At 38.0% G+C, this 27857-nt stretch overlaps 1 protein-coding gene across 1 annotated transcript; it reads right to left on the bottom strand.

Annotated features, from left to right (window-relative positions):
* Window positions 1-25996, bottom strand: LOC126183284 (tubulin alpha-1 chain-like). Its single transcript, XM_049925114.1, has 4 exons — window positions 25841-25996; window positions 10930-11149; window positions 5495-5796; window positions 1-966 (listed from the first exon to the last, which is right to left on the bottom strand). The coding sequence occupies exons 1-4, from the start codon at window positions 25841-25843 to the stop codon at window positions 145-147; spliced, it is 1347 nt and encodes a 448-aa protein (XP_049781071.1). The 5' UTR covers window positions 25844-25996; the 3' UTR covers window positions 1-144.
* Between the last annotated feature and the right edge of the window lie 1861 nt (window positions 25997-27857).

The following is a 27857-nucleotide window of genomic DNA, read 5'->3' as shown; positions in this document are numbered from 1 at the left end:
TGGAGTGCAAAAAAATTTATTTCAATGTAAATGTAATACTGCATGAAACAATAAGTTACAGAATGGTTCATAAATAGCATTTTACTGGTACCTATTTAAGTAGAGAGTATGTTTTAAGAAAATTCACATGATTATGGAATAACATCAGTACTCTTCAAGGCCTTCTTCAACTTCAACTGAATCCAATCCTACTTCCTCATAGTCCTTCTCCAGAGCAGCTAAATCCTCTCGTGCTTCAGCAAATTCACCTTCCTCCATACCCTCTCCTACATACCAATGTACAAAAGCTCTCTTAGCATACATCAAATCAAACTTGTGATCTAGACGTGCCCATGCTTCAGCTATTGCTGTTGTGTTTGACAGCATGCAGACAGCACGCTGGACTTTAGCAAGATCTCCACCTGGGACTACAGTTGGTGGCTGATAATTGATTCCAACTTTAAATCCTGTTGGACACCAGTCAACAAATTGAATGGAACGTTTTGTTTTTATAGTTGCAATAGCAGCATTAACATCTTTCGGAACAACATCACCTCTATAGAGCATACAGCAAGCCATGTACTTTCCATTACGTGGATCACACTTAACCATCTGATTTGCAGGCTCAAAACATGAATTTGTTATTTCTGCAACAGACAATTGTTCATGATAAGCTTTCTCTGCTGATACTACTGGAGCATATGTCACCAAAGGGAAGTGGATTCGAGGATATGGAACTAAATTTGTCTGGAATTCAGTCAGATCCACATTCAAGGCACCATCAAACCTTAGAGAGGCTGTAATTGATGATACAATTTGACCAATAAGCCGATTCAGATTTGTGTATGTAGGTCGCTCTATGTCCAAATTCCGTCGGCAAATATCAAAAATGGCTTCATTGTCACACATAAATGCACAATCAGAATGTTCTAAAGTTGTGTGTGTTGTAAGAATAGAGTTATATGGCTCCACAACAGCTGTTGAAACCTGAAACAAAAATCATTTTTCATTATAAAGCTGCAATACTTTATTATAAACTCAAATATAAAAGGTTTATAACCTGCATTTATTTCATTTTTGTGCCAATGATTCTCTGCATTTCTAGTGCATTCTGGCTTTTAACCACATTGCAGTTTCAGATAGACAACACATGAACAGTTAAGATTTTAAAACACAAAGACTAGATTTTACATGATGCATGATGGAAGTCCTCTCCAGCCATCCATAAGGGGAAATGATGAACATGAAGACAAACAGGAAAAAATGTAAACATAATGTCCACAATGAGGAAATTCCCATAACATGCTTGATCCTGAATACATATGGGGGGAAAACAAATAAAAATAGTTATAAGTGTTATTTTCAACAATAATATGGCATAATACAAAACTCCTCAACAGAAAAATTTAACAGCATGAAGACTTAGTTTATTACAGAATAAACTGTCTAGCTGTGTGTGTGTAAACTTACAACTTCTCTGCAAATGGTCTCTCACTGAATTTAAATAAAACCCAAGTCATACAATTCAGTACTGCATAAGGCCTAACCATGTCATTATAAGTAATTCATGAGGGTAAATCAATAAATGAAACAGAATATTCTAAATTATTTTGTGTTTATATTTGTAATAACCTGAACTGGAAGTCACATGTTATGGTATAGATCTTAAATGTCTTAGCTCTGCAACTTTTTCATTACATATAACATCTGATTCTGGGCATGAAAATGTATAAAAGGTTACTTACTTTTCCTGTTTTCATTCAGTGATGTCTTGTGGCATCATATTTTACTATAGCTCATCAATGAGGAAAACTTTTTGTGTTGCATAGAAGCATATTTTAAGGATAATGTGTGGTGTTCAGTCTGTTGTCAATTGTAACATTCATATGTATAATACTAGAGGAGGAAGGATATACACTATCCATAACACAGCATTGTCATGGCACAGAAAGCAGTGAAATGAAACAATGGAAAATCCAGGATGGAATAATCATAATATTATGAAAAGAATAGACTGCTAGTCACCATCTAATGGAGATGATGAGTCACAGAAGGCACACTAATAGGACAGCTAAACAAGTAAGCTTTCAGCCAAAACGCCTTCTTCTAAGTTAGACAACACACACACACATTATATATATATATATATATATATATATATATATATATATATATATATATATATATATATATATATATATATATATATATATATGACTGAATACCTCACTGTTCTCTGTAAGCCTGGCCTTAGCAGCCAGAGACAGCGGTCATGTGTGAATTATATATATAAAGAAAGATGATGAGACTTACCAAACAAAAGCGCTGGCAGGTCGATAGACACACAAACAAACACACACATACACACAAAATTCAAGCTTTCACAACAAACGGTTGCTTCGTCAGGAAAGAGGGAAGGAGAGGGAAAGACGAAAGGATGTGGGTTTTAAGGGAGAGGGTAAGGAGTCATTCCAATCCCGGGAGTGGAAAGACTTACCTTAGGGGGAAAAAAGGACAGGTATACACTCGCACACACACACACATATCCATCCGCATATACACAGACACAAGCAGACATTTGTAAAGGCCTTTACAAATGTCTGCTTGTGTCTGTGTATATGCGGACGGCCTTGTGTGTGTGTGCGAGTGTATACCTGTCCTTTTTTCCCCCTAAGGTAAGTCTTTCCACTCCCGGGATTGGAATGACTCCTTACCCTCTCCCTTAAAACCCACATCCTTTCGTCTTTCCCTCTCCTTCCCTCTTTCCTGACGAAGCAACCGTTTGTTGCGAAAGCTTGAATTTTGTGTGTATGTGTGTGTTTGTTTGTGTGTCTATCGACCTGCCAGGCCAGGTAAGTCTCATCATCTTTCTTATATATATATATATATATATATATATATATATATATATATATATATATATATATATATATATATATATATATATATATATATATATATATATATATAATTCACACATGACTGCTGTCTCTGGCTGCCAAGGCCAGGCTTACAGAGAACAGTGAGGTATTCAGTCATAAAAATCTTTGACCACCTACTCAGTGATATAAGAATTTAGTGCATAAAGGAAGTATCTTCAAACACAAACTTTGAAAACACATCTCTTCACAGCTCCTCCTACTCCATAGAAGAATTTCTGAATGTGTAGTAGTATGATTTTTGTGTGTGTGTGTGTGTGTGTGTGTGTGTGTGTGTAAGACAATGGCAATGAAAATGAACATACTTAATCATAAGCCACTGCATGCACACAAAAAAAGGAATCGTGTAAATGGCATAATGGCAAGCTGCCATATTTTTTGTTGAGAAGATGTACTGTTATTAAAACTGACTCTTTTTGTATCACAGCAACAGGTAGCAATAATGAGCCCTGGAACACACAGGTAACTAACTGTCCATGACCAGTGACTTGTGACACAAATGGAAACATGTGTATTTCATTGGGATATTGTGGATCCACAACTTATTTGCTAAATATTTATTTGTTGTAAGAGATGGCATTTCTGTAGCTCAGGCTACGTTTTCACCTGCAGTCATTTTAAGCTTACATCTGTTGAAACAGGTTCATGTGATTAACATTATACAGCACACTTTTGCTAAATGGGGACCAATTACAGGAAATGATCCCTGATAATGAGCCATATGGACATACAGAAGAATATGTGTTGCAAGGGAAGTACACCCACTTGAAGGTGGATGTAAAAGTTCTTTGACAGTAGCCTGGTATCAGCACCAGGCAGGTGGCCCATCAGCATGAGGTAAGCCAGATGACCATGTGGAATGTTCTGTATAACAGCTGCAGCTGTCAGTATCACTTACAAAACATGCTGGGCTTGAATTCACAGCAAGGGTTCCATCACTGGCTTATCCCACAAGCCAACATGGTGCTGAGATTTCTGTCATCCATTCTAACCATATACAAAGCTACCTTCATGAGCACAGTATCATTAACTTTCACAACATGTGCCTATAGGCTACAGAGAATTCCCTAGCTGTGGTGGCAGAGAACTATAGCACCAGTTCAGCCTTAATGAGTATAAGGGATTATTGGTGACTGCCTTGAGGGACCACTTGCCCTTCTACAATTTCTCTCAGGTGAGATATCTCTGCACATCCTGTGGGTGACCCTGTCTCCCTGGCTGGAAGATATGCCTTTGGTGGTATGAAGGGTAATGTGACTATGACATTGTTATGCTCCATCTCACTGTCCTTTTGAGTGTGCAGCTAAATCGCTTGTACAGACAGACTTTTCCCATTTTCCTGGTCTGTCCTCAAGTGTGCTTTTAATCACTACAAGCTACACTGCCTAAAATCTTTTATTTTTCCTTCAAGTGGGTGTATCTCCCTTGGCTCATGTTTTTGGGTATATTCCATATGACTTTTTTGCTCCTTTTCTCCCAGGGATAATTTGTTTGTCCCCATTTAACAAAACTGACCTGTAATTCTTTTCTGTCATTACTGATAATTAGTAACTGAAGTACACAGAAAAAATTATAACAGCAACTTAGTACCATTATTATAGTCTTTCATTTTTTTCATCTCTCTGTAGCTTCTTTGTTGACATTTACATAAAATGATGTGTTAATTAGAAACTGAATAAAAGAGTTTGTGTTCATGTGTATCTTCTATTAGTATGCAGACATTAACATCCAAGATGTACAGTAGTATGTTGAATGTTATGTGTTCAGTACTATTGTTGTGATGTGATAATGAAAGTCACATTATCTTAGAGCAGTAGCTTTTGTGTTCATAATAATACTGACTCAGTCTCAAAGACACTTTATGAATCAAAGAGTCTTCTATTAGAAAGGAAAAGAAGATGAACTACTTTTCTCTCCCCTCTTGAAACTGCTCCCTCACAATATATACCTGTTCCCCCTGCCATCTCACAACCTGTCCCTCTTCCACCAGCCTCCACACTAACTCTCACTCTTCCACCTCACACCCTATCCCCCTTCTACATGCCTCCTCACACCTTCTTCTGTTTCCACCTGAAAGCTACCCCTGTCCATCTCCCACGTGTCTTCTTCACCTTCCCCAATTCCCAGTTCTCTCTGTCCATCTACTTCTCCCCCTCTCTATGCCTGTCTACTCTACCTCCCCCTCTCTGTCTCTTTGTCCACTCACTGCTCCTCTCACCCTCTGTCCATCTCCTGCTCGCATTTCTATCTGTCCATCTCATCCTGCCACCTGCCCACTATCCACCTCCTCCTCCCCCCTCTCTCTGCTTAACCATGCCCATTTGCATGCACACACTCTGAAACACATTGTAATACTATCTGCACAACACGCCAGTTGTGTAGGGTAGCCTAGATATCAAGCATAACTAAATCTTTTAACTCTTAGCCCATACCTATGGGAGCTAGATGGTTTTTACCCCATAGAACTTCTTTCTAGACAATAAGTAATATGTTTACCAAACTTGGTTGAAATCGATTCAATAGTTTAGGAGGAGATGTGGAACGTACATACACACATAAAATTGTGAATGTCATACCTGAGGGGCAGGGTAAATAGCAAACTCCAGTTTACTCTTCTTCCCATAATCAACAGACAGTCTTTCCATTAAAAGTGATGTAAAACCAGATCCTGTGCCTCCACCAAATGAATGAAAAATGAGAAATCCCTGAAGACCTGTGCACTGATCAGCAAGTTTCCTCACACGGTCTAAAACAATATCAACAAATTCCTTTCCAATTGTATAATGCCCCCTTGCATAGTTGTTTGCTGCATCTTCCTTTCCAGTAATAAGCTGTTCTGGATGAAATAGTTGTCGATATGGACCTGCACGAACCTCATCTGCAAACAAGTTATTTTCATTTTAGAATTTATACATTTTCCAGCAGTCACACAATTCATATTCATGATTCCTGTCACCCAAAGAAACTGAGTATACAGCAATGCAACAAAATTTAATTTCAATGATTATAAACATAAATACATTCAGTAAGCTAATGAATTGTATTAAACAAGAGAAACTCTTCACCTTACTAAGTTATTTATTATTATTAGGCAATTACTGAAAACTACAGAAGTTCCAATTTTCATCTGGAGGATTACGGGGCTACAATTTTGTACATCAAAACTGTTATAGAGTTAATATACCAATAATCTCAATCATATCACAAGTAATCTCTGAAAAAATCTATGATATGGAACAGTAATGTATGTTATACTTTCCACAATTATTTTCAAGTGTTTGTAAATCCAGTGCTGGTGAACACAAGGATCATTTGTGGACAGGTGGTATATTTATTTCCCAAATGTGTAAAATTAAATTATTACATTATGAATTGTTAAAATAAGAAACTCAGATAGGCTAGAGATATGAAATGTTTACTCAGCACTTCTTGAAAATTTTACTTGCGCATGAAGAAATAACTAACATTATTACATTTATTTTTACATTTTATTTTACAGGAGGACTGATCTATACACATGAACTTCACAGACATTTGAAAAAATTGCAGGTGCAGATTCCTAAATCTTTCCTCCTTAAATAATAACATCATTTATCACTTGACAGTTTCATTCATAAAAATTAGAATCATAATAAGTTTTCTGTGGGATTTGCTGCCATTGAATTCATCTCAGATATATAGGTTTCATTATTTAAATATTTTTTCTATTTACAGAAATAACATTTCCTTTGACAACAGAGTCCTCCAAAGTACAAACAGAAGACCTCCTGTTTGTAAATTGTAAAGTAGCATTGTGCAGCCTTTTCATATCATGCTAGTTTGGTGGTTTGTGTGATTGTAATTCATGTATATGTGTCTAGCTTACAAATATAAGAACTGCTGTTTCATTTGTCAGTTATATCCATAAAACAAAAGTATCTGAGTTTTAAGCCATGAAGGATGATGTCTGCATCACATCACTGTAGTTGGAGGAGCTTTAGATGTTATTAATGTTATGTCATGTTTTGAGTCAGAACACAATTACTGCATATCTTCTGATCTGAATAAACAGCTTTCCAAAGTCTTCTGATCAACATATTCTTTAGAATTACATGTGTATGTGGCATCCAGCATATAGATATTTAGTATGTATTGACAGCTGAACCTCTTTTAAATTTACAGTTATGCTACTGGCATTCTGTACTTCCAATGACTGAAGTGTCACAAAATTAAAGACTGACACATTCTTACTACTGGCGTATATTAAATTCAAGTGCTTCTGTTCCAGTTTTATCAGTTTGGTTGGTGCTTCTTAACAGTGATTGGATACAATTACTTCATTTACAAAATATAAAAAAAGGAAAGCATTACACAGGTCAATTTTTCATGCTGAAAAGCTATGGACTATCCTGGTTTTGGAGTACTGATGGGGAAGTGGTGCCACAACTTTCAGTTATTTGTTTGGATTAGATTAGATTCAGATTAGTTTCAGTTTTTGTCTCATAGACATACAAATTATATGATTCTTATGGGTGTGGAATATGTCAGAATGTATTAGATAAAAAAATAGAACATTTGAATATAATACTCACATCCCTGATAATTTGCCAGGAGATTGTCAAGATATGTGAATACATTACAGTAAAATGGAATTGGTAATATTTACAGAATTAATATACTGTCAGAATGAAACATGGTTATGCACTTTCAATAATCTTATCATATACAAAAAAATCCTGATCTTGACTATTGTGACCGAGTGCTGTTGGAACTGAAATCTAACAGACATTTTTCCTTAAGCTGGTCTAACAGTCCCTGGTAAGATATTCATCTATGGAGTGAAAGGAGTTGCCTAACAAAAAGTCTTTGAAACTCTGTTCAAAATGTGCTTTATCTGAAACCAAGATTTTTCACTAGTGAATAAGCTCTGAGTGGTGTTCATCATATTCATGCTAAAAACTAATATAGCATTTATAATAAGCTACATAACCAAGTTATTTATAGTGCAATCAGTCTACAAAGGAGACTTGCTACAAAACACTCATGTACACAATCGTAGAATACTGCTCAATTGTGTAAACGGGATTAAGAGGTTATAATGAACATACACAGAGAAGGGCAGCATAAATGGTCACAAATTTGTTTGACCCATGGAAGAGGGGTCCTGAAGATGCTGAAGAAGCTGGCCTAGCAGACACATGAAGATAGATGCAAACTACCCTGAGAAACCTACATACAAAGTTTCAAGAACCAGTTTTAAAAGATGAATCCAGGGACTCACTACAGTGTCCTACAAATAACTCCAATAGGGACCATTGAGGAGAAGATTAAATTAATGAGGCTATGAAACAGTCTTCTTCCTGCACTCCATACATGAATGGAACAGGAAGAAGCCGTAATAAGTGGTACAATGCTATGCAGTGCACAGTGGTTTGCACAGTATGGATCAAGATGTCCATAGTACTTTAAGTACATATGTTAGTCATTCTCCCTTGTTTATTTATTATTTACTCATGAGTGTGTCTATACATGTACTCTCTCTCTCTCTCTCTCTCTCTCTCTCTCTCTCTCTCTCTCTCTCTCTCTCTCTCTCTCACTCCCTCTCTCTCTCTCCATTCTGGGAAGACAACTCTGTCAGCGGATTGGGACTTCAAAAATGTGGACAGAGGATGCAAAGCCACAACCCAATTCTAAAATGTTTTCCTTTTTTAACTCCAAGCTGTTGTGTGGTAATACTGTAGCATTTAGAGAGCACAATTCCTATTGGCAAAGACATTGTGACATCACTGGGGCAACTGACGTACTCATCTGTTCTAGAAGACTGAAACTAAGTGCTCAGTTGGTTAAGTCTCTTTTTTCTTTTGGTAGAAAGAGACTTTCATGTAGCTCAGGCCTGTGATTGGAAAAGATAGAAATATAATGGTGGTACAAGTTTTCATTATTCCCACCAGGAGACATGCATCTCTCTTTTTCTCTACTCCGGACACTCTTGATACTCTGACACCAGATGGGTCTGGCCACATTGTTTGCAGACTTCACAGATCAGACACTTTATTGACCGTATGTGACTGCAGGAAAACTTTTGCCTTGGCATGTGGTGCTATGCAATTTTGGAATGACCTTCTGCCTTAGCATTCAGCCAAGTAGAGAGATTCATGTTTAGCGTCTGGCTTTGTCTGATTAAAATTTGTCAATAGATATGAAATTTTATGGATGCCTGGTTCACATTTCTGAAAGAGTAGAGTGCTTAGCATTTTCTGATCCAAGTAGGAGAGCTTCACTCTAAGTGCAGGTGCAATATGAGCATAATTTATTTTATTGAGCTGGGTCCTTCTGACTTTGTTCATACAAAGCGACTATTCAATAACTTTGCAATTTTGTTGTTTGAAAGTTTAAAGATAGGCTGTACATTGGAATGGATGCCTACCATCATCCTCATTAACAAAAATTTGAACAGGGCTTTTTCAGTATTTATTTCAGAGTAGGCAGGATTTTGGACACTAACCAGGAGAAGGTGTTTGTACAAATAGATCTGTCATGTAGCACTTAAGCTGTGCTAACACACCACCTTTCACAACAATGAAAATGTATCACTTATGCACAAATGGTAAAGTACAGCTCAGCTCAGGCAGTTTAGGGAATCTTGATGTTGCCTCTTTGCTCAGCTCTGGTCATGATTTAGCTGATCTTCAGACTTGCATGCCAACTTTACTTTTATAATTCACATTCATTGTTGATCAGGAAGGGCATATTCTTTTGTGAATGAGTAGTAGGCAAACTGTTACATCATTCTATTCCTTTCCCCTTGCTTTAAAAACATTTATCAACTAATTAAGTTCATTTTTAACAACTGTTGCTTATATTCAACACTCAATCAGCAATGTCACTGAAACGTGTTCAGTGTGCTCTTTTTTTCGTTCGTTCAGAAAATAAATTAAATTCATTAAACATACCACCTTTCTTTCAAGTTACTAGTACCAGTCATCACTTTTAATCTGTATATGATTCTTAAGGGTGAAAGGGAGCTGGTTGAATTTCGCACAAGTATTTTGGTCAGATGAGCAATTTTTCATTAAGTTTGTAGAAATATAGATTATCCATACATCAAGATTCCCAATCTTGGGCTTCTCACATTATCCAATATCTGTTGTGTAATTTTTTTAAGCATTTAACTTAAGGAAAGTAGTGTGGTGTTTTGCATACATGCACACAATTTGGGAAAAAAAGGAAGACATGAATAAACAAGCACTCAAAGGATGTATTGCATACTGTATACATAACTTCTAGTTTTGTTTTATTTTTGTTGATAATACTGGACCCCATGGGCATTCAAATTACTTACAGGGGATTTCACATCTGTTTCATGAAAGACCATTGAAGTTATAAACTAACTGGCAATGGAATACAGTCTTCTATCTTTGCTGAAAATATTACTGTAGGAAATAAGTCAAAATGATACATCAGCTATTTGGAGTTCGTGTAATCATTACTTAATGACATAAAATCAATATTAAGATTTCAGTGTACAGGGGTACTGTACCAGTAAGACAATTACTTCTGCAAATTCTTATTAATATTCTCTCCAGCTGTCTGATGAAGAATAAAACGTTCTCCACTGGCAGCTTAAACACAGGACTGCTATTTTTTGTGTTACTTAACCCACTAATATGCCACAGTATCCAAACAGCACAGTACTTATTCAGACCTAAATCCTAGGATTGGACAGTTCTTTTGTCTGTATACTCTTTACATCTTTCCACATTGATAAAGCAGTTTTATACCAGAAAATCTTGTAATTCAGAGAGTTGTACATATCTAAAAGCTGACTATTTTTCAAATTTAGATCCTGAATGCAGGAGAAGAAAAAGGTATGTATTGATGGTGTTGTATTATTTCTCTCATAGATTCAGCCATCAGTCACAATTGTGTTCTTAATGACCTAGAAAATTTATCTGATACTGGTATATTAAAATACAGTAATTTAGAACTTTGTATAGATGTGTAATGTAAAATGCATGTCTACAATATTTACCTATTACAGTTGGTTCTAAATCAACAAAGACAGCTCTTGGAACATGCTTCCCAGCACCTGTTTCACTGAAGAATGTGTTGAAGCTGTCATCACCTCCCTGCACTTTATCTGATGGCATGTGCCCATCAGGACTGATGCCATGTTCAAGGCAATAAAGTTCCCAACAAGAGTTACCAATTTGAACACCAGCTTGACCAACATGTATTGAGATGCATTCACGCTGAAAATAATAACATAATATGAATTTTATTTACAATTACACATTACACAGCATTCAACTCTGTGTTTCAGAATTAACACAAAAGAAAAAATAAAGTGTTTCAACAACTATCCCAACTTACACAGTCTTCTAAGGCATATTATACAATCAGATACTGTAAAGATATAGATAAAATAGGAAGAACAGATTATTGTTTGGTAAATTTCAAACTTTCATAACGTAAATCTGTAGCTCATAAAAACAATATATCCTTAAATCTCTTAGGTTTCTATTTGTTTTTCTTTATAAACTGAAACTGATGAAAACGTAACATACATAATAGAAAAGAATGAACCAACATAATCTTGCAGTGATGTATGATACAACAAAAAAAACAGTGCCGCATTTGAGCTCACTGGCTGAAAGATGCCGCAATGCATAAATTTAAAATGTTAAAATTAATAGTTTAAATTTGTAGAAAGGAAGATAAAGCTGCATTGCTTCATTAGCTAAGAAAATTTTTAGTCTCAGAGGTATTAACTTAATGTAGAACTGTAGCTTTAAGTTTTTCTTATACTATAACAGTAGCTTTAAAGAACTTTAAATGTTTATTAATATAACTTTAAATTAATGGTAAGTTGAGAGTGAATTGTATCACCAAATAGTCACAATATTTATTGATGTACAGTAGATGTCACATGTAAAGTCTACCATTTATTGGAACCTTAATGAAGTACAACTTTTTGAACAGTCATTTGCTATTTTCAAAATATTTCTTACAACAGTCTCAGATGCAATTAGTCACTCTTGATAATTAGATTCACTCATATTTAATGACCATCTTCATGTCTGATTAATCATGTGAGAAGTGATTAGTCAGATCTGAAGATTTATAATTAAATGTAATCTGAGTTAGCCATCAATCATGACTAATGGCAACTAAGACCCTTGCAATAAATATTTAGAAAACAATGATATAAGTGTGGCTTCTCTCTTGAAAATATGTCATCCATCAATACAATCATTTGCAGTTCCGAAACTATAACACATAACTAATAATTGACAATTTACCAGTGAAACACCTTATGATTAGTTTTTTTATTTTGTTACTACCTATGTAAAATTTGACTGAGCATAACGCATTTTGATATTTATACTTTTGGTGCATAAATCTGCAGATACGATAAAGATGCACATGGAGACTAACTCATTAATAACATTTTTTATTCTGGTAATAGAAAACTTTGTGCAGAATGTCAACTGTCAAATTAATGGCATTCAAAAATAGTGCCTAATACATATATGTATGTAGCTTAATACTGCCCTAGTGGAAGTAATTAGTGAAGTGTTAATGACAAGTGTTGATTTCAATTTTATTAAGGGAAAGTTAACTTAGAAGAATGCCATTCAAGAAATTTATAATGGCTATGGACTTTATACAAAAAAACTATTATAAGGAGAGCAGTTTACATAAAAATGCTTAGTTGTGATATTATGTGATCATTATATATGATATATCACTTGAGACAACTGCTCATAACACTTGACTTCTCTCGATTTCATATATACTTCACAACCTTTAAGGTTCACCACTATGTTTTACAAACACCATATAACCGATATGCATCCCAAACAACACTACCAACCAGGAGAAAATAGTGTTCTGCTCTTGACTCTGATGCATGATCTACACTATGTGATCAAAAGTATCCGGACACCCTCAAAACCACACGTTCTTTATATTAGGTGCATTGCAGTGCCACCTACCATCAGGTACTCCATATCGGTGACCTCACTTGTCATTAGACATCATGGAGAGCAGAATGGGGCACTCTGTAGAACTCGCAGACTTCTAACGTGGTCAGGTGATTGGGTGTCACTGTGTCATACATCTGTACACGAGATTTCTACACTCCTAAACATCCCTAGGTCCAGTGTTTCCTATGCGATACTGAAGTGGAAATGTGAAGGGTCACATACAGGACAAAAGCATACTGTCCAACCTTGTCTGTTGACTGACAGAGACCACGGACAGTTGAAGAGAGTCGTATTGTGTAATAGGCAGACATCTATCCAGACCATCAGACAGGAATTCCAAACTGCATCAGGATCCACTGCAAGTATTATGATAGTTATGCGGGAGGCGAGAAAACTTGGATTTCATGGTCGAGCGGCTGCTCATAAGACACACGTCATGCTGGTAAATGCCAAATGACGCCTCGCTTGGTGTAAGGAGCGTAAACATTGGACGATTGAACAGTGGAAAAACGTTGTGTGGAGTGACGAATCATGGTACACAGTGTCGCGATACAATGGCAGGGTGTGGGTATGGCGAAAGCCCAGTGAACGTCATCTGCCAGGGTATGCAGTGCCAAAGCAAAATTTGGAGGGGGTGATGTTATCGTGTGGTCGTGTTTTTCATGGAGGAGGCTTGCACGCTTCGTAGTTTGCGTGGCAATATCACAGCACAGGCCTACATTGATGTTTTAAGCACCTTCTTGCTTCCCACTGTTGAAGAGTAATTCGGGGATGGCGACAGCATCTTTCAACACGATCGAGCACCTGTTCATACTGCATGGCATGTGGCGGAGTGGTTATACGACAATAACATCCATGTAATGCACTGGCTTGCACGGAATCCTGACCTGAATTCTATAGAACGCCGTTGGGATGTTTGGAACGCCGACTTCGTGCCAGGCCTCACCAGCTGACATCGATACCTCTCCTCAGTACAGCACTCCGTGGAGAATGGGCTGCCATTCCCCAAGAAACTTTCCAGCACCTGACTGAACGTATTCCTGCGAGAGTGGGAGCTGTCATCAAGGCTAAGGGCGGGCCAACACCATATTGAATTCCAGCATTACCGATGGAGGGCACTACGAAGTTGTAAGTCATTTTGAGCCAGGTGTCTGGTTACTTTTGATCACATAGTGTATATCTATATGGTACTGATAATAAAACTGTAAAATTGGCATGTATGTTTGTCTGTTTGAACACGCTAATCTCCAAAGCTACTATACCAAATTCCATAGGGCCCTAATTTCTCGTATTTTATCTTTGTGGTCCCAATACGAAATGTGTGTTTTCGGCAATAGGATATTTCTGCAGTCGGCTTCAAACGCCAGTCCTCCAAACTTTCGCAGTAGTGTTCTTCGAAATGAATGTGTTCTTGCCTGCAGGGATTCCCACTTATGCTTCTGAAGCACATCCGTAACACTTGCTTGCTGATCGAACCTATCAGTAACAAATCTAGCAACTCGCCTCTGAATTGCTTCGATGTCGTCTTTCAATCTGACCCAGTGTGGATTCCAAACACTCCAGCAGAACTCAAGAATAGGCCGCGCTAGCGCCCTGTATACAGTCTCCTTTACAGATGAACCACACTTTCCTAAGATTCTCCCAATAAATTGAATTCGACTATTTGCCTTCCTTACCACAACCCTCACATGCTCGTTCGATTTGATATCGCTTCGCAACGTTATGCCCAGATATTTAAAAAACAGGACTGTGTCAAGAAGGACACTACTAATGCTATTTCTGAACATTAAGGGTTTGTTTTTCCTACTCATCCGCGTTGACTTACACTTTTGTACATTAAGAGCCAGCTGCCATTCATCACACCAACTATAAATTTTGTCTAAATCATATTGTATCAACCTACAGTAACTTATCTTCAAATTCTTCCTGTATACCATAGCATCATTAGCGAACAACCACAGATTTCTGCCCACCCTGTTTGCCAGATCATTTATGTGTGTAGAAAATGGAACTAATGATTCAAATAGAAGAATACAAAGGCTTCACCATTACAACTCCTTTACTTCCACTATAGTTCTTAGTTTACAACTGATTTGTGTTCTGTGTCTGGCACAGAAAATGAAATGGCTGATCATCTGCCTAGGCTGGAAGAATTACAGATGATGGACTACGATGAAATAGCTATCTCAAAACAGAAAGATGAAGCTCAAGATCTTAAGTCAAGTTGCAGCACTCTACTGAAATCTAAGCGGTTTACTACTCCTAATGGATTAAGACTGTAGTGTGATATATCTGTTGAAACCGTTTGTCTATATATTCCCAAACAATTTAGGATCACAGTTTTAAGGATTACCACAACGCGGCTCATCCAAAACAAAGATCTCCAGTCAAGCTCATAACATACAAATCTGTCTGGCCAAACTTAAAGGATGAGTGACAACTGACTAAGGCATTCAAAGCCTGCGAGGAGAGTAAAATTATAACCCATACATCGCCTATTCCACACTGTTGATGAATACACTACTGGCCATTAAAATTGCTACACCACGAAGATGACGTGCTACAGACGCGAAATTTAACCGACAGGAAGAAGATGCTGTGATATGCTAATCATTAGCTTTTCAGAGCATTCACACAATGTTGGCGCCGGTGGCGACACCTACAACGTGCTGACATGTGGAAAGTTTCGAACCGATTTCTCATACACAAACAGCAATTGACTGGCGTTGCCTGGTGAAACGTTGTTGTGATACCTCGGGTAAGGAGGAGAAATGCGTACCATCACGTTTCCTACTTTGATAAAGGTCGGATTGTAGCCTATCGCGATTGTGGTTTATCGTATCGCGACATTGCTGCTCGCGTTGCTCGAGATCCAATGACTGTTAGCAGAATATGGAATCGGTGGGTTCAGGAGGGTAATACGGAACGCCGTGCTGGATCCCAACGGCCTCGTATCACTAGCAGTCGAGATGACAGGCATCTTATCCGCATGGCTGTAACGGATCGTGCAGCCGCGTCTCGATCCCCGAGTCAACAGATGGGGACGTTTGCAAGGCAACAACCATCTGCACGAACAGTTCGACGACGTTTGCAGCAGCATGGACTATCAGCTAGGAGACCATGGCTGCGGTTATCCTTGACGCTGCATCACAGACAGGAGCGCTTGCGATGGTGTACTCAACGACGAACCTGGGTGCATGAATGGCAAAACGTCATTTTGTCGGATGAATTCAGGTTCTGTTTACAGCATCATCATGATCGCATCCGTTTTTGGCGACATCGCGGTGAACGCATATTGGAAGTGTGTATTCGTCATCGCCATACTGGCGTATCACCCGGCGTGATGTATGGGGTGCCATTGGGTACACGTCTCGGTCACCTCTTGTTCGCATTGACGGCACTTTGAACAGTGGACGTTAAATTTCAGATGTGTTACGACCCGTGGCTCTACCCTTCATTCGATCCCTGCGAAACCCTACATTTCAGCAGAATAATGCACGACCGCATGTTGCAGGTCCTGTACGGGCCTTTATGGATACAGAAAATGTTCGTCTACTGCCATGGCCAGCACATTCTCCAGATCTCTCACCAATTGAAAACGACTGGTCAATGGTGGCCGAGCTACTGGCTCGTCACAATACGCCAGTCACTACTCGTGATGGACTGTGGTATCGTGTTGAAGCTGCATGGGCAGCTGTACCTATACACGCCATCCTAGCTCTGTTTGACCCAATGCCCAGGCGTATCAACGCCGTTATTACAGCCAGAGATGGTTGTTCTGGGTACTGATTTCTCAGGATCTATGCACACAAATTGCGTGAAAATGTAATCACATTTCAGTTCTAGCATAATATTTTTGTCCAATGAATATCCATTTATCATCTGCATTTCTTCTTGGTGAAGCAATTCTAATGGCCAGGAGTGTATTTTCAGGGGTACATATTGATGTAGTGGGTCCTCTAACACACTCCGAAATGTTAGCGTACTGTTTATCATATATATTGCTTGATCTCTCTGACGAAAAAACTGTGCTAAAATGTTTTAATGCATCTAATTTTCAAAAAACAAAAAAAAACACCTTACACACCCGGAAGGTCACAGTTCTGGAACTTTATTTTTCTTTGCAAATTAAGCACTGCATATATAGATTTACCAGCTGGACAGAAGTTGTACTCCTTCGAAACATTTAACCAGTTACAGTAGCAACAACATTCTTTTGATTCATGGTTTATCAGATTTGGTACACTACAACAGATAATACCATATCAAAGAATACAGTTTCAGTCTAGCATATCCCGAATCTTAGCAAAGTAAATAGATATGATTAGTGATACCACCAACAAGTTAATGGAAAAATTGAAAGGTTTCATTGTAGACTGAAGAGCGCTATACAAACTTATGAAACGGCTAAATCGACTAATATATTATATTACCCGTAATATTAGGGACACGCATTTAGTCTAAAACTCTCTCTGAACCAAAGAGGTGTAAAATACCCTTGTTTTTAGATACTCTGTCTTCCCATCTTTTGGATGGCAAGTTTTTTTCGAGTGATCGCTGTTGTAGTATTTTCTCATTGAGTTTTAATAAAGTGTGCGGTTTCATCATCATCGAATACTTATTGTATTTCCTGTGGGTCGATGTCCTCAGAAGAGTTGATTCCAAAGAAACCCAAGGCTCGTGAGAAACACATTAAGTGGGGGGATACTACTCTGGCTGTAACAGATGCCTTCTCGTCAGAACAGTTACCGTGGAATTCGGAAAAAAATAACAGTAATCCTTGCCCTTCCAGTGCTCCCAAATGATGGAGAATTGCCTAACCATTTTCATGATATTTAGCCCATAAAAAAATTATGATTAACTGCATCACGTCTTCCGTGCCACAAAACAAAATCGTTGTTCCGCTGTACATGCCACAACACCTGGACCTACGGTACAAACAATTGGAACTTTCGTTTGTGGCCTATAGTGTATGTGATGACAGTCTATACTTCATCCCGACTGTCAGTGCTTTAGACACTCAAAATCTTTTGTTTTTGTCAAACATCGCTTATAACACAACCTCCCTTACAAGTATGAACAGCTTACAGACGATATGCTCTGCTACGTTGGCAAATCAAGAAACCTACGCGTTCAACAATTTCTGAAAAGTAGAGTTACTGGTGATAAATCTCCGTCTGAATTCTGATATCACATAAGAACATCAGTGACTGAAGCTGAAGTGCCTGATGCAACATTAAAACAAGTATGCTGCAGTCATGTGGCTTTCGCTATCAAAAGTGCTGCAGTTTCAGATGATACTGTGGACGTGTATTCTTAGTTACTGGTAACTGAACGCATACGTGGTATTTTATTACATAACAACTCGTGCGGGACCCACAAAGTAGTAATAGCGTTACACATTTAAATGCTTTGGACGTCTCTAGAGGGCAGCAACTCCCAGAATCTGACAGAAACAACACCAAATCACAAAAGCCCACAGCACAGCAGCCGGCGCAGTTCTCACCGCCGGCCGCTGTGGTCGAGCGGTTCTAGGCGCTGCTGTCCGGAACCGCGCAACTGCTACGCTCGCAGGTTCGAATCCTGCCTCTCGCATGGATGTATGTGATGTCCTTAGGTTAGTTACGTTTAAGTAGTTCTAAGTTCTAGGGGACTGATGACCTCAGATGTTAAGTCCCATAGTGCTCAGAGCCATTTGAAATTGAGTTCTCTTGTCCAGTTCATGCTTTCGACTTCGTGTAAAGTAAGATGTATTGTCATGTATGTATCCACACAGATACCGTATTTGAAAATTTTGTTGTGCCTGTTGAGTGGTAACAGTCAAACCTAGTAGCAGTTATAAAGATTTTCATAGCAGTCGACGGAGGTGTGAAACACGATCTGCAAGCTGTAGTTCACCAAGAGCTGAAAACATTTCAAATTATTTTACGTTTATACGTTCTCTTACTTCGACACAGTAACTTTATTACGAACCGGTGCGGTACCGAAGTGATCCCGTACCCTTTGCAGAACTGTTAATTCTGCTCCCGGTCCTTCCTCCTCGAATCGTAAAACTACATTTCTGCATTTTTTTCTACGTAGTTTCACCTAGTCTTATGATTTTTGAGTAGGTTTAAGAAAAATTAAGCATTATTGAAAATATTGCTTAACTGAACTATATTTATATAAAACATCGCACGCAACGAACTAAATGCATCATTGCAGTAAAAAAATCGCAAGTAGTATAAAAGTAAAACGGTTTTGTTCACGATGTATAAATCCGCAGAGCTTCAGACGTCGACTCGGATCGATCTTGTTCGCACCAAAGTTAAATTTGCCCCAAAAAAGCACATTGCAACAGTATAGACCTTCAGAAAATTGACACAAAAAGGATCCAAAAAACTACTGTAATATAAAAGAGGAATGGGAGAAACAAAGGGCAGACATTGGGAAGAGTTCCAAACCAAGACCATATAGAAAGCCATAGAGCGAACCTACTAGAAACAATCTTACTGGGACTAAGCATGGTAACACACTTTAGAAGAACGAAAGAGAGCCTTACAGAAATATGACAGTAAAAAATCACCGTGAACTGAACAACACTTTTTCGAGATTAAAAAGCAGGTGGCAATATTAATCAGGCAGAGATAGAGGAGACACATCAATAACAATATTAAATTTTTTAAAATTAGCTTTAGGAAATACAACAAGCGTGACTTTTGCAGGTCGTTCAGTGGAGGGGTCAGTGGATACACAACGCGGAAGGGTGCTTTAGAAAGCAGGACGGTAAACTCGCTCTGATAATTCACAACTGCAGGGAGCAATTTCGATCCTTCTCTGAGCTACGCAACTGTCCAGAACCACCTATAAGATTTCCCACGGAGACTACTACTACTACTATTACTATTAAACACACACACACACACAGAGAGAGAGAGAGAGAGAGAGAGAGAGAGAGAGAGAGAGAGAATCACAATCATCCACCAGAGAAGAAATCTACAAACATACTCCTAGGCTAAAACGCAGCATCACAACTGGGGAAAAAGGAATAATCACAGAGTTATTGAAGCACACAGGGAAAAACTCACTTTCAGAACTTACATAAATCACCACGGATATTTGGCACGCACAAAAACTGCCAGAAGATTTGAAGTACGCACTCATCAATACATCCCTCAAAAAGGGTGACAGGACAGGCGTCACTAACTGCAGGAGGACGCCTCTCCTTCGCGTTACATAGAAGATATTCTCAGTATGTTTACTTCAAAGGAACACAAGTACAACGTGAACTTAAGATCGGCGAATACCAAGCGATCTTTCTACCGTGGTGATGATGCGTAGAAGAGAGCTTCAATCTAAAAAGAACCTTAAAATATATGACAACTCGAACCAGCTCTATTATCTACCCTTTTGTCGACTTCAACAAGAATGACTTGGTTGACCGACATTATCTGTGTCATATCCTATAAGGGCAGGGAATAGACCGAAAAACAGCAAGTGCCATTAATGAAACACTGAGACACAACGTCCAAAGTAAAATTTGAGTGAGAAAGATGGGAAACCTTTGAACCTAAAGCAAGATTTCGCGAAGCAGATGGACTATCACTATTCAACTTCAACCTCATTTTAGATGAATTCATTAGGAAAGGAGAAAAATAATTAAAAAATCAAATGGGAAAAAGAATTTAAAAAATCGAAATCTCTGGAAATTTATTCTGGTTGAAAGAACAAAGATAACTTTAGCAAGTCTTGCTTAACTTTCGTAGATTTAGCGATATCAGCGGACAGTGAAGTTACAGCAATGAAGAATGCGATGAAAAAGCTGGCCAGCTAATCCCCGTTTATATTATTTTATTTTATTATTTTTTGACTGATTTGATTTACACTAAATTTAACGTTCAGAAATTAGACACGAAGTACACTTTAACAATATGGGTGCGGTCATAGAACAAAGGAGACCAGTAAAGGAAGCACTGAGACTTCGATTACAAAAACTCTACACAGTGTGCAGGAGAACTCATGGCATTTACAACCAAAAGTGATTATCCACACATACAAAAGTTAGACATTAAAACACGGTTATCAGACCTGAAGCTCTGTACGTGAGCGGAAGATTTAATTCTCAACAGAAAAGGATATCTGGAAAACGTACGGGGGAAAGCACAAATAAATGTGAGGAAAATTCTTGGCCCAGACAAAACGGAAGACCCGAGACTGAAATCCCGTAAAGCAACAGAGAAACTGTCAAACCTGGCAGCAGATATTAGAAAACGAGGAAATAAATTTTATGGACATGTTCAAAGACTCCCAACAACGAGGCTTAGACACAAGATTATGGGATACATTGTACAATTAAAAAATATGCCATGGACCAAACAAGTTAAAAAGGACGTCGAGAAAAGCTATGGAAGTGATAGACAGGAATCTATTCAGTCGAAAGATTAAAAAGAAAAAGGAACCAATTGAACTGAAGACAGAAAAATGGCCTACGCAGAGAGAATAAGAGCCATGTGGAAGATCGGGAAAACTAATCTGAAACTACTGCGTGATCCAACAGGATACATGCGTAAATAATAACAACAATATCAAAGAACAGGTTTTATTTGTTCTTTATAAATTGTCAATTGTGAATAGGTTACTAATCAGAAATAGAAGAAAAAGGGTTACAATTAAGAGCTGAGAAAATATTCCTTTCAATAATTATGTTTATATTATAATTTTAAATTGAGTTTTTTTTTTGCGAAAAAAACTCACTGATATCCTCACTGAAGTCAAGTTTAATAGCGGTGTCACATCCTATGGACACTATTTTAGAGTTAACAGCCTGATTTCACTCAAGATACTGCAGTCGCTTGCAAATCTATTTCTACGTTTGGATAAGCATCACTTACTCACACCAGTGCTTTGCGCAACCTTCCAAATGGAAATCCATTTCAATGCTTTTGATCTGTTCTGAAAACCTGGAATTTCAAAGCAGCTATTAGTTTAAATAGATACGCTGTATCAATATCTCTGCTATATTTGGCAACAAAATCAGCTGCACACTTTTCAATATAAGGCGCAGAGCTTTCGTTTAAGGCGTTTATTGACAGGAAGTTAATTAGATGAAATGTTTTGGTACTTGTGAGATCTGTTATCTAGTGCACTTATGATTCTGTTAAATACTTTAAAGCACTCTTGTTCAGACAGTGTCGCTCCAGTCCTTATACGGCAAAAATCGGACGTCCTCAGTAAAATACCATATTCGTTCAGCAACCGTTTACCGACCTCCGAGGTCGTACAATACCGTAGCAAAGCTGTAGAAAGAGCTCCATTGTTGAGCAGGAGCAAGTTGTGTACACGACAAACTTTGTGAACCAAGCGCACTGTTACCACGTAAACCATGTTAGCGATAGACGTCTGTCTGGTCGTAGTAGTGTCTTCATCATACTGCATGGACGAAATGACACTAGAAAGGTCACAGCGTGCATTTACAGTCACCGGCCGGGGGAAATGCTTCTTCCCATAGGCGGAAGGTAGGAATACGAGGGGTAGGAGAATTCACGTACTTCCTCGGGTTAATTTGTAAACCACATTTTTTTTAACTGATCAGATTTTGCGCCCTCTCTGTGCCTACACCCTTGACGTGGACCTATCTCGTCATGCACTTGGAACGGCCCTCTTTGGAACATGTTTAAGCCAAATGTCTTGGAAGAAAGAAGAAGGAAGGAACATGAATATGAACAGAAATGCCTTTAATACGTTGAACTGAATACAAACGAAGAGAAAATAATGATAAACGAAGAAAGGACTTAGAGTTGCCAAATGTCCCGGTTTTCCGGACGGCAGTTTGATCCAGATTTCGGCTTTCAGAGGAATGTTATAACACTATCTACTTTTTCTCCAAATTCTTGCCTTAATCTGTATTTCAACTCCAGCTGTTATCTAAATAACGAAAGTTTTTATAATCGCAGCTGACTGAGTCCCTCGAGGAATCTCACTGTGTGGTAACGCTGCTAAGTTTCCATTATTGCCCCTTATCTTAATTCAGGTTAAGCTTTCCACCAACGTGCTTCTCTGTTGCTCTAAGTCGCATCGAAGTTAATTTGTTATTAAAGTATTTGATTCTTTCAAGTGAACTCACAGTGCCAAAGGGGAAGTGTTCATTCCAAGAGGTTTTTCATAAAATGAGGGACAAGTCACTATGAAGTAGAATTTATAATTTGTAAGTGTTGCGTTTCCATTGCACATGCAGGTAGAGTAGATATTAAGGATCATTTAACTGCAGTAAAACGTAAATCAAACATGTACTCTGCAAGAACAAAAAATGGACTGTTATCTTTTCCAAATTCATTTAAACAAGGCAAATTAGTAACAGCAGAGGAATCAGCAATGTGCTATCATACTATTAAACATCATATGTCTTTGAAATTAGTGGACTGTACTTCTAGGCTAAGCTCCAAGGGTTTTAATGATTGCGAATAGTAAAAAATGTGACTTTGGGCGGAATAAAATCAACAGCAATTGTGAAATCAGTGTTATCATGCGATACCCTAAAAAAAAAAAAGCGATGATCTTTCAAAGGCTAGTTATTGTGGTACAGCTACAGACAGTTGTAATCACAAAGCCGATAAAATATTTTTATTAATTAAGTCATTTTATAAGCTTAAGAGATGTGTCCTCGTTTCTCCTGGTTTCTGCTTACGAAACTGCGTCCATTTTTAGTCAGTTTAAGAGAAATTTCCAGGTTAGTTACACACAAATTATGGAAACCCTATTAAGGAACATGGTGAAAACTGTCAACAACAGAAAAATATATTTCATAAGCTCCAAAACTGAACACAATAACTAAACTTGAAACATTTTGGAGTCAGCATATTGCGAATATATACAGAAAGGTGAGCATCCAAATCCGCTAAGTCAAGAACTCAATAGCTCTTAGCAGAACAGTGTGGTCACAATGACGAGGTATATCATTTGGACCTTGATATTGATACATAACTGGCTGCTTACTCTACAAACTGCAGAATCTTTTACACAATGGCCCTGTCTTCCATTTGCGCCCTGATAACTGGATAAATAATAGAACTGGAGAGTAATATTAGGATACGGTTTTATGAATTCAGTTCATATTCTGAGATTCCATGAATTTGCAGTTGAACATCTTCTTCTTCAGAGCTTCAAGAACGCGACGCGAGTAGTGCGAATTTATTAGCCAGTAAATATAGCGTCATTGTCACTTTCTGTGAAGATACAAAAATTTAAATTACTGTAAGTATTGTTGTATGTAGGAGGTAACTCAGTTAAATATTTCGAAGGAGAAAGACATACTTCTCGTATAGCAAAAGTAAAACAGTGTTTCGTGACTTTTTTTTTCATATTGGAGCACGTTCGCAGACAAGTATTTGCAATATTTAAGTTTTACGTTATTTTACTATGTATATAAACACATTACGCTTATATTCGCTATTTGCAGCCTTCCTGACTATTGTCAAACAAGACAGAAAAAACTGAATTGTAAACCTGGGACCTAATGAAAATTAACAGAGCATGACAGATGGAAATGAAATGGTCGTATAGCACTGCTGGCCGGGAGGTCCCATTTGGGTGCGGCCGCAAAGTGCAAGTCTTATTTCAGTCGGCGCCACTTTGGACGACTTGCGGCCGATGATAAGGATGAAATATGAGGATAACACAACACCCAGTCCCCAAGCGGAGAAAAATCTCCAACCCAGCCCGGTATCGAACCCAGTCCCAGTACATGGGACGCAAGCATGTTATCACTCAGCTAAACAGGCGAACAGCATGAAAGTTCACTGAACTGAAAGTGTATATTATGGTCAGATGATTGACTTATGTACGGATGCTGCCTCTTACCTCTCATTAGATGAAATCTGAGCTTAAAATGTAGGTTTCCTTTGATTTTATTTCCCGTATCAACAGTTTACCTAATTTTTACATTATCACTGCTTACTTATAGCTACCATTCTTATCAGTATCTGAGATAGGTTAACATTGTGGGTCACACCATGGCTCGAATCCAAACAACTGATTTCGATACAGTTTCTGTGAATGTTATATATTTCTACTCTGGCAAATGTGTCGCTAATCTACTATAAAACAAATCCTCTTGCAATGAATTTTCTACTGAGCAACCTTGACACTATTGATATTGATACATGGAACTGATCATCAAAATAGTCTGTCATTTTTATGAGTTGATCCTCTCTTAGGATCTGCCTAACAATCTTGGTGTACTAAAAAGCACAAGAACATTCAAAGAGGCATTATTTTGTAAATATATTCCTTGACCGGAAGAAGAAGCAAAATTTATTTCTAATGCACACCTTTAATATCATTGTATGTACTTATGGAATGGTACCACTATTAACGCAATTAACGAAACAAAGGCGCTTGCAAAAGTTGGCATCCATATTCTAAGATTTCATGAATTTTCATTTGGACATCATTTTCAAAGCTTCAAGAATCTGACGCTCGTTGCGCGGCTTTATTAGTCAGTAAATATAGGATCATTGTCACTTTCTATGAAGATGCCAAAGAGTTGTAACGTATTGGCAAGTGTGCACATGTTGCAGATTACATCATCTCATGAATTTGTATTAACAAGCACTCACAGTCTTCGACGACACAAGGAGAAGGAAATGAATACTAATAAATTATATGATCACGTCTACTTATTAAATCAGAATTTATCCAGCTCACTCAGGCGTAATGTAATAGTGCAGTTTCCTTCGTTCCTTTACACAGCTTAGTTTTTAAGTGTTAAGATAATATTCTGAAATAACTGCTATCAGATGGCCTTTTCACACTTCATTCAGGAGAGTATAGATACATGCCCCCACAGGTTTCATGCACGTGGTCACACACATTCTTAACTTTTAACTTACAACAACAGCTTTCGAATATGAGGAGAGATAAAACATACGTAAAACTACAACTACGTTCAAAAGAAATGAATGAGGTACATAAACCAACCATTTTTGTCCAATTTCCGTAAGATCTCTCGCTGCAACAGGTATTCGAGACACTCGCGTCTTCGCTACTAAAGACTCTGCTGGCAGACGGCCGGAGAAGGTTTATTTTTGGGGCGCCACGCAAGAAATGGCCCTCAGGGTGGAGCTTCCTACACTGTGACAACACGCGGCTCGTTTCGGGAGAATGAGAGGACCGGGATTTCAGTTCTGTGTCGGGGAGAGATGGAACAAGTATAAGTCGAGGCAACTGCAGCGGACACGGCTGCCGATTCAGAAAACTGCCCTGCACTCTCGCAAAGAGGTCACGGAGGTACTGGAGAGTCACACAAACAGACTTCTTTCCTGAAATTACAGTTCTTTTCTTGGAGTGTTACTGTGGGATACTTCACCGGCAGAAGTATCTGCAGTACACTTACAAACCTGTCACACACAAATGTATTAACGAACGAACAATTTTGAGCAGGATACAAATTACTACAGGTCTCACAAACATAAGATGAGCTTGTCTTACGGTTGGAAGTTTCCCTAAGAACTTGCGTACGTCAGGACAATTTCCACACTTCTTTGTTAGCTTTTATACTGCACGCAGTCCAAAATACTGTTTACAGCAATTGAAATATTTCTGTTTGTTTTCTTTAGGTTTTAACCAGTGAAGCACACTTTTTTTTTATATTGAGATTAATTTTATCATTTGAGTGTCAAGATGATACTAGCGCAGTTTGACGTCGCCTCAGCTTTTGAATTTGTGGTTTTCGTGTGAAACTTACTTTCTCATTGGATCCTGTGATCATCCAGTTTCTTTTTTTATTTGCTTAAACGGCTGGACATTTAATGTATTGTGTTTTACCTAATGAGTTGTCACGCTAAGCTAAAAAAATCGATAGTAAATATTTTTATCAGGTAAGAGACCTTTTCTTTTTAATTTACATATATTTCAAATCACCAATCTCTGTTAGTTCTCAGAATGGATTTAAAATGCCTGTACCATAAAACCGAATTTACAGAGCACTTAGAAGCAAAGTTTGATCACTAAATACTCATTCTTATTCTAAACAGGTCTTTAGCAGGGTGAAAAACGATTTCATTATTTCCCCATGATCGAATGATGCTTCTAAGGATATTTGTCATTACATTTCAACTGTTCATTACATATATTTCTTGAATTTAAAAATCATCTAATAAATTCAGCTGAGAATGAAGAATGAGTGTTGTAATAGGTTTTGGTCGTTCACGAGAATTCTATACACGTCGAAGAAGGGAGGAAGGTACAGCTGTCTGTCGGACTTCGATGTATTAGAGATTCTTCAAGGATAGGAGAGGAAATGGGTCTTGGCGTGTGCAGGATCTACGGGGTATTTACCTCAGTGATCTAGAAATACAATAGAAATTCTAAATCTTAATGGTCAGAGCGTTAATGCTGTATTGAAGAGAGGACCACCTGGTTCCGACCAAACCGAAGAGACAGTCGAAGATATTGTATCTTTTGAAGGGAAATGAATTACGTCATTAATCAGCACAGAAATACAAATACTCTTTGTATTTCCAGTCTAGTGCTTTAAACTCTGAAACTTAGAGAGAGACTTGAGACTGCCTCCAGATATTCGTGCCCGATCTTCTCATTTGGAATTTCTGCCATGTGCAGTCCCATTTTTCTCATCACCTGCGCAATTTTTTAGATGATGGGAAGCTTCGGATTTACACAAACTTTACGAAGAAAACTTGACCTGTCCCTACTTCCTTACAACAATCCGAACTATCACTATTCCTCTGACACATGTTGAGATAAAAGATGTGAAAGGATTGATTACTTGTGGAATATTTGTAAACGCTCCAGCTCCACAGAATAAACTTGAAAGTCACAGAAAATGCAAATCACAGTAGATAGTGATCGTGGTTAGATATCATTTTTAAATACATGTGCAAGGCTTATGTAGGGCCGACAAAACGCTCTTTTGGAAAATACAGATAGAGTCAGTAACGTGTTACGGTCAGTGTGAAAAATTATTCGGACACATAGC

This window comes from Schistocerca cancellata, chromosome 4, assembly GCF_023864275.1.
Source record: "Schistocerca cancellata isolate TAMUIC-IGC-003103 chromosome 4, iqSchCanc2.1, whole genome shotgun sequence".
NCBI classification, from domain to species: Eukaryota; Metazoa; Arthropoda; class Insecta; order Orthoptera; family Acrididae; genus Schistocerca; species Schistocerca cancellata.
This window is presented reverse-complemented; position numbering and strand designations above follow the sequence as displayed.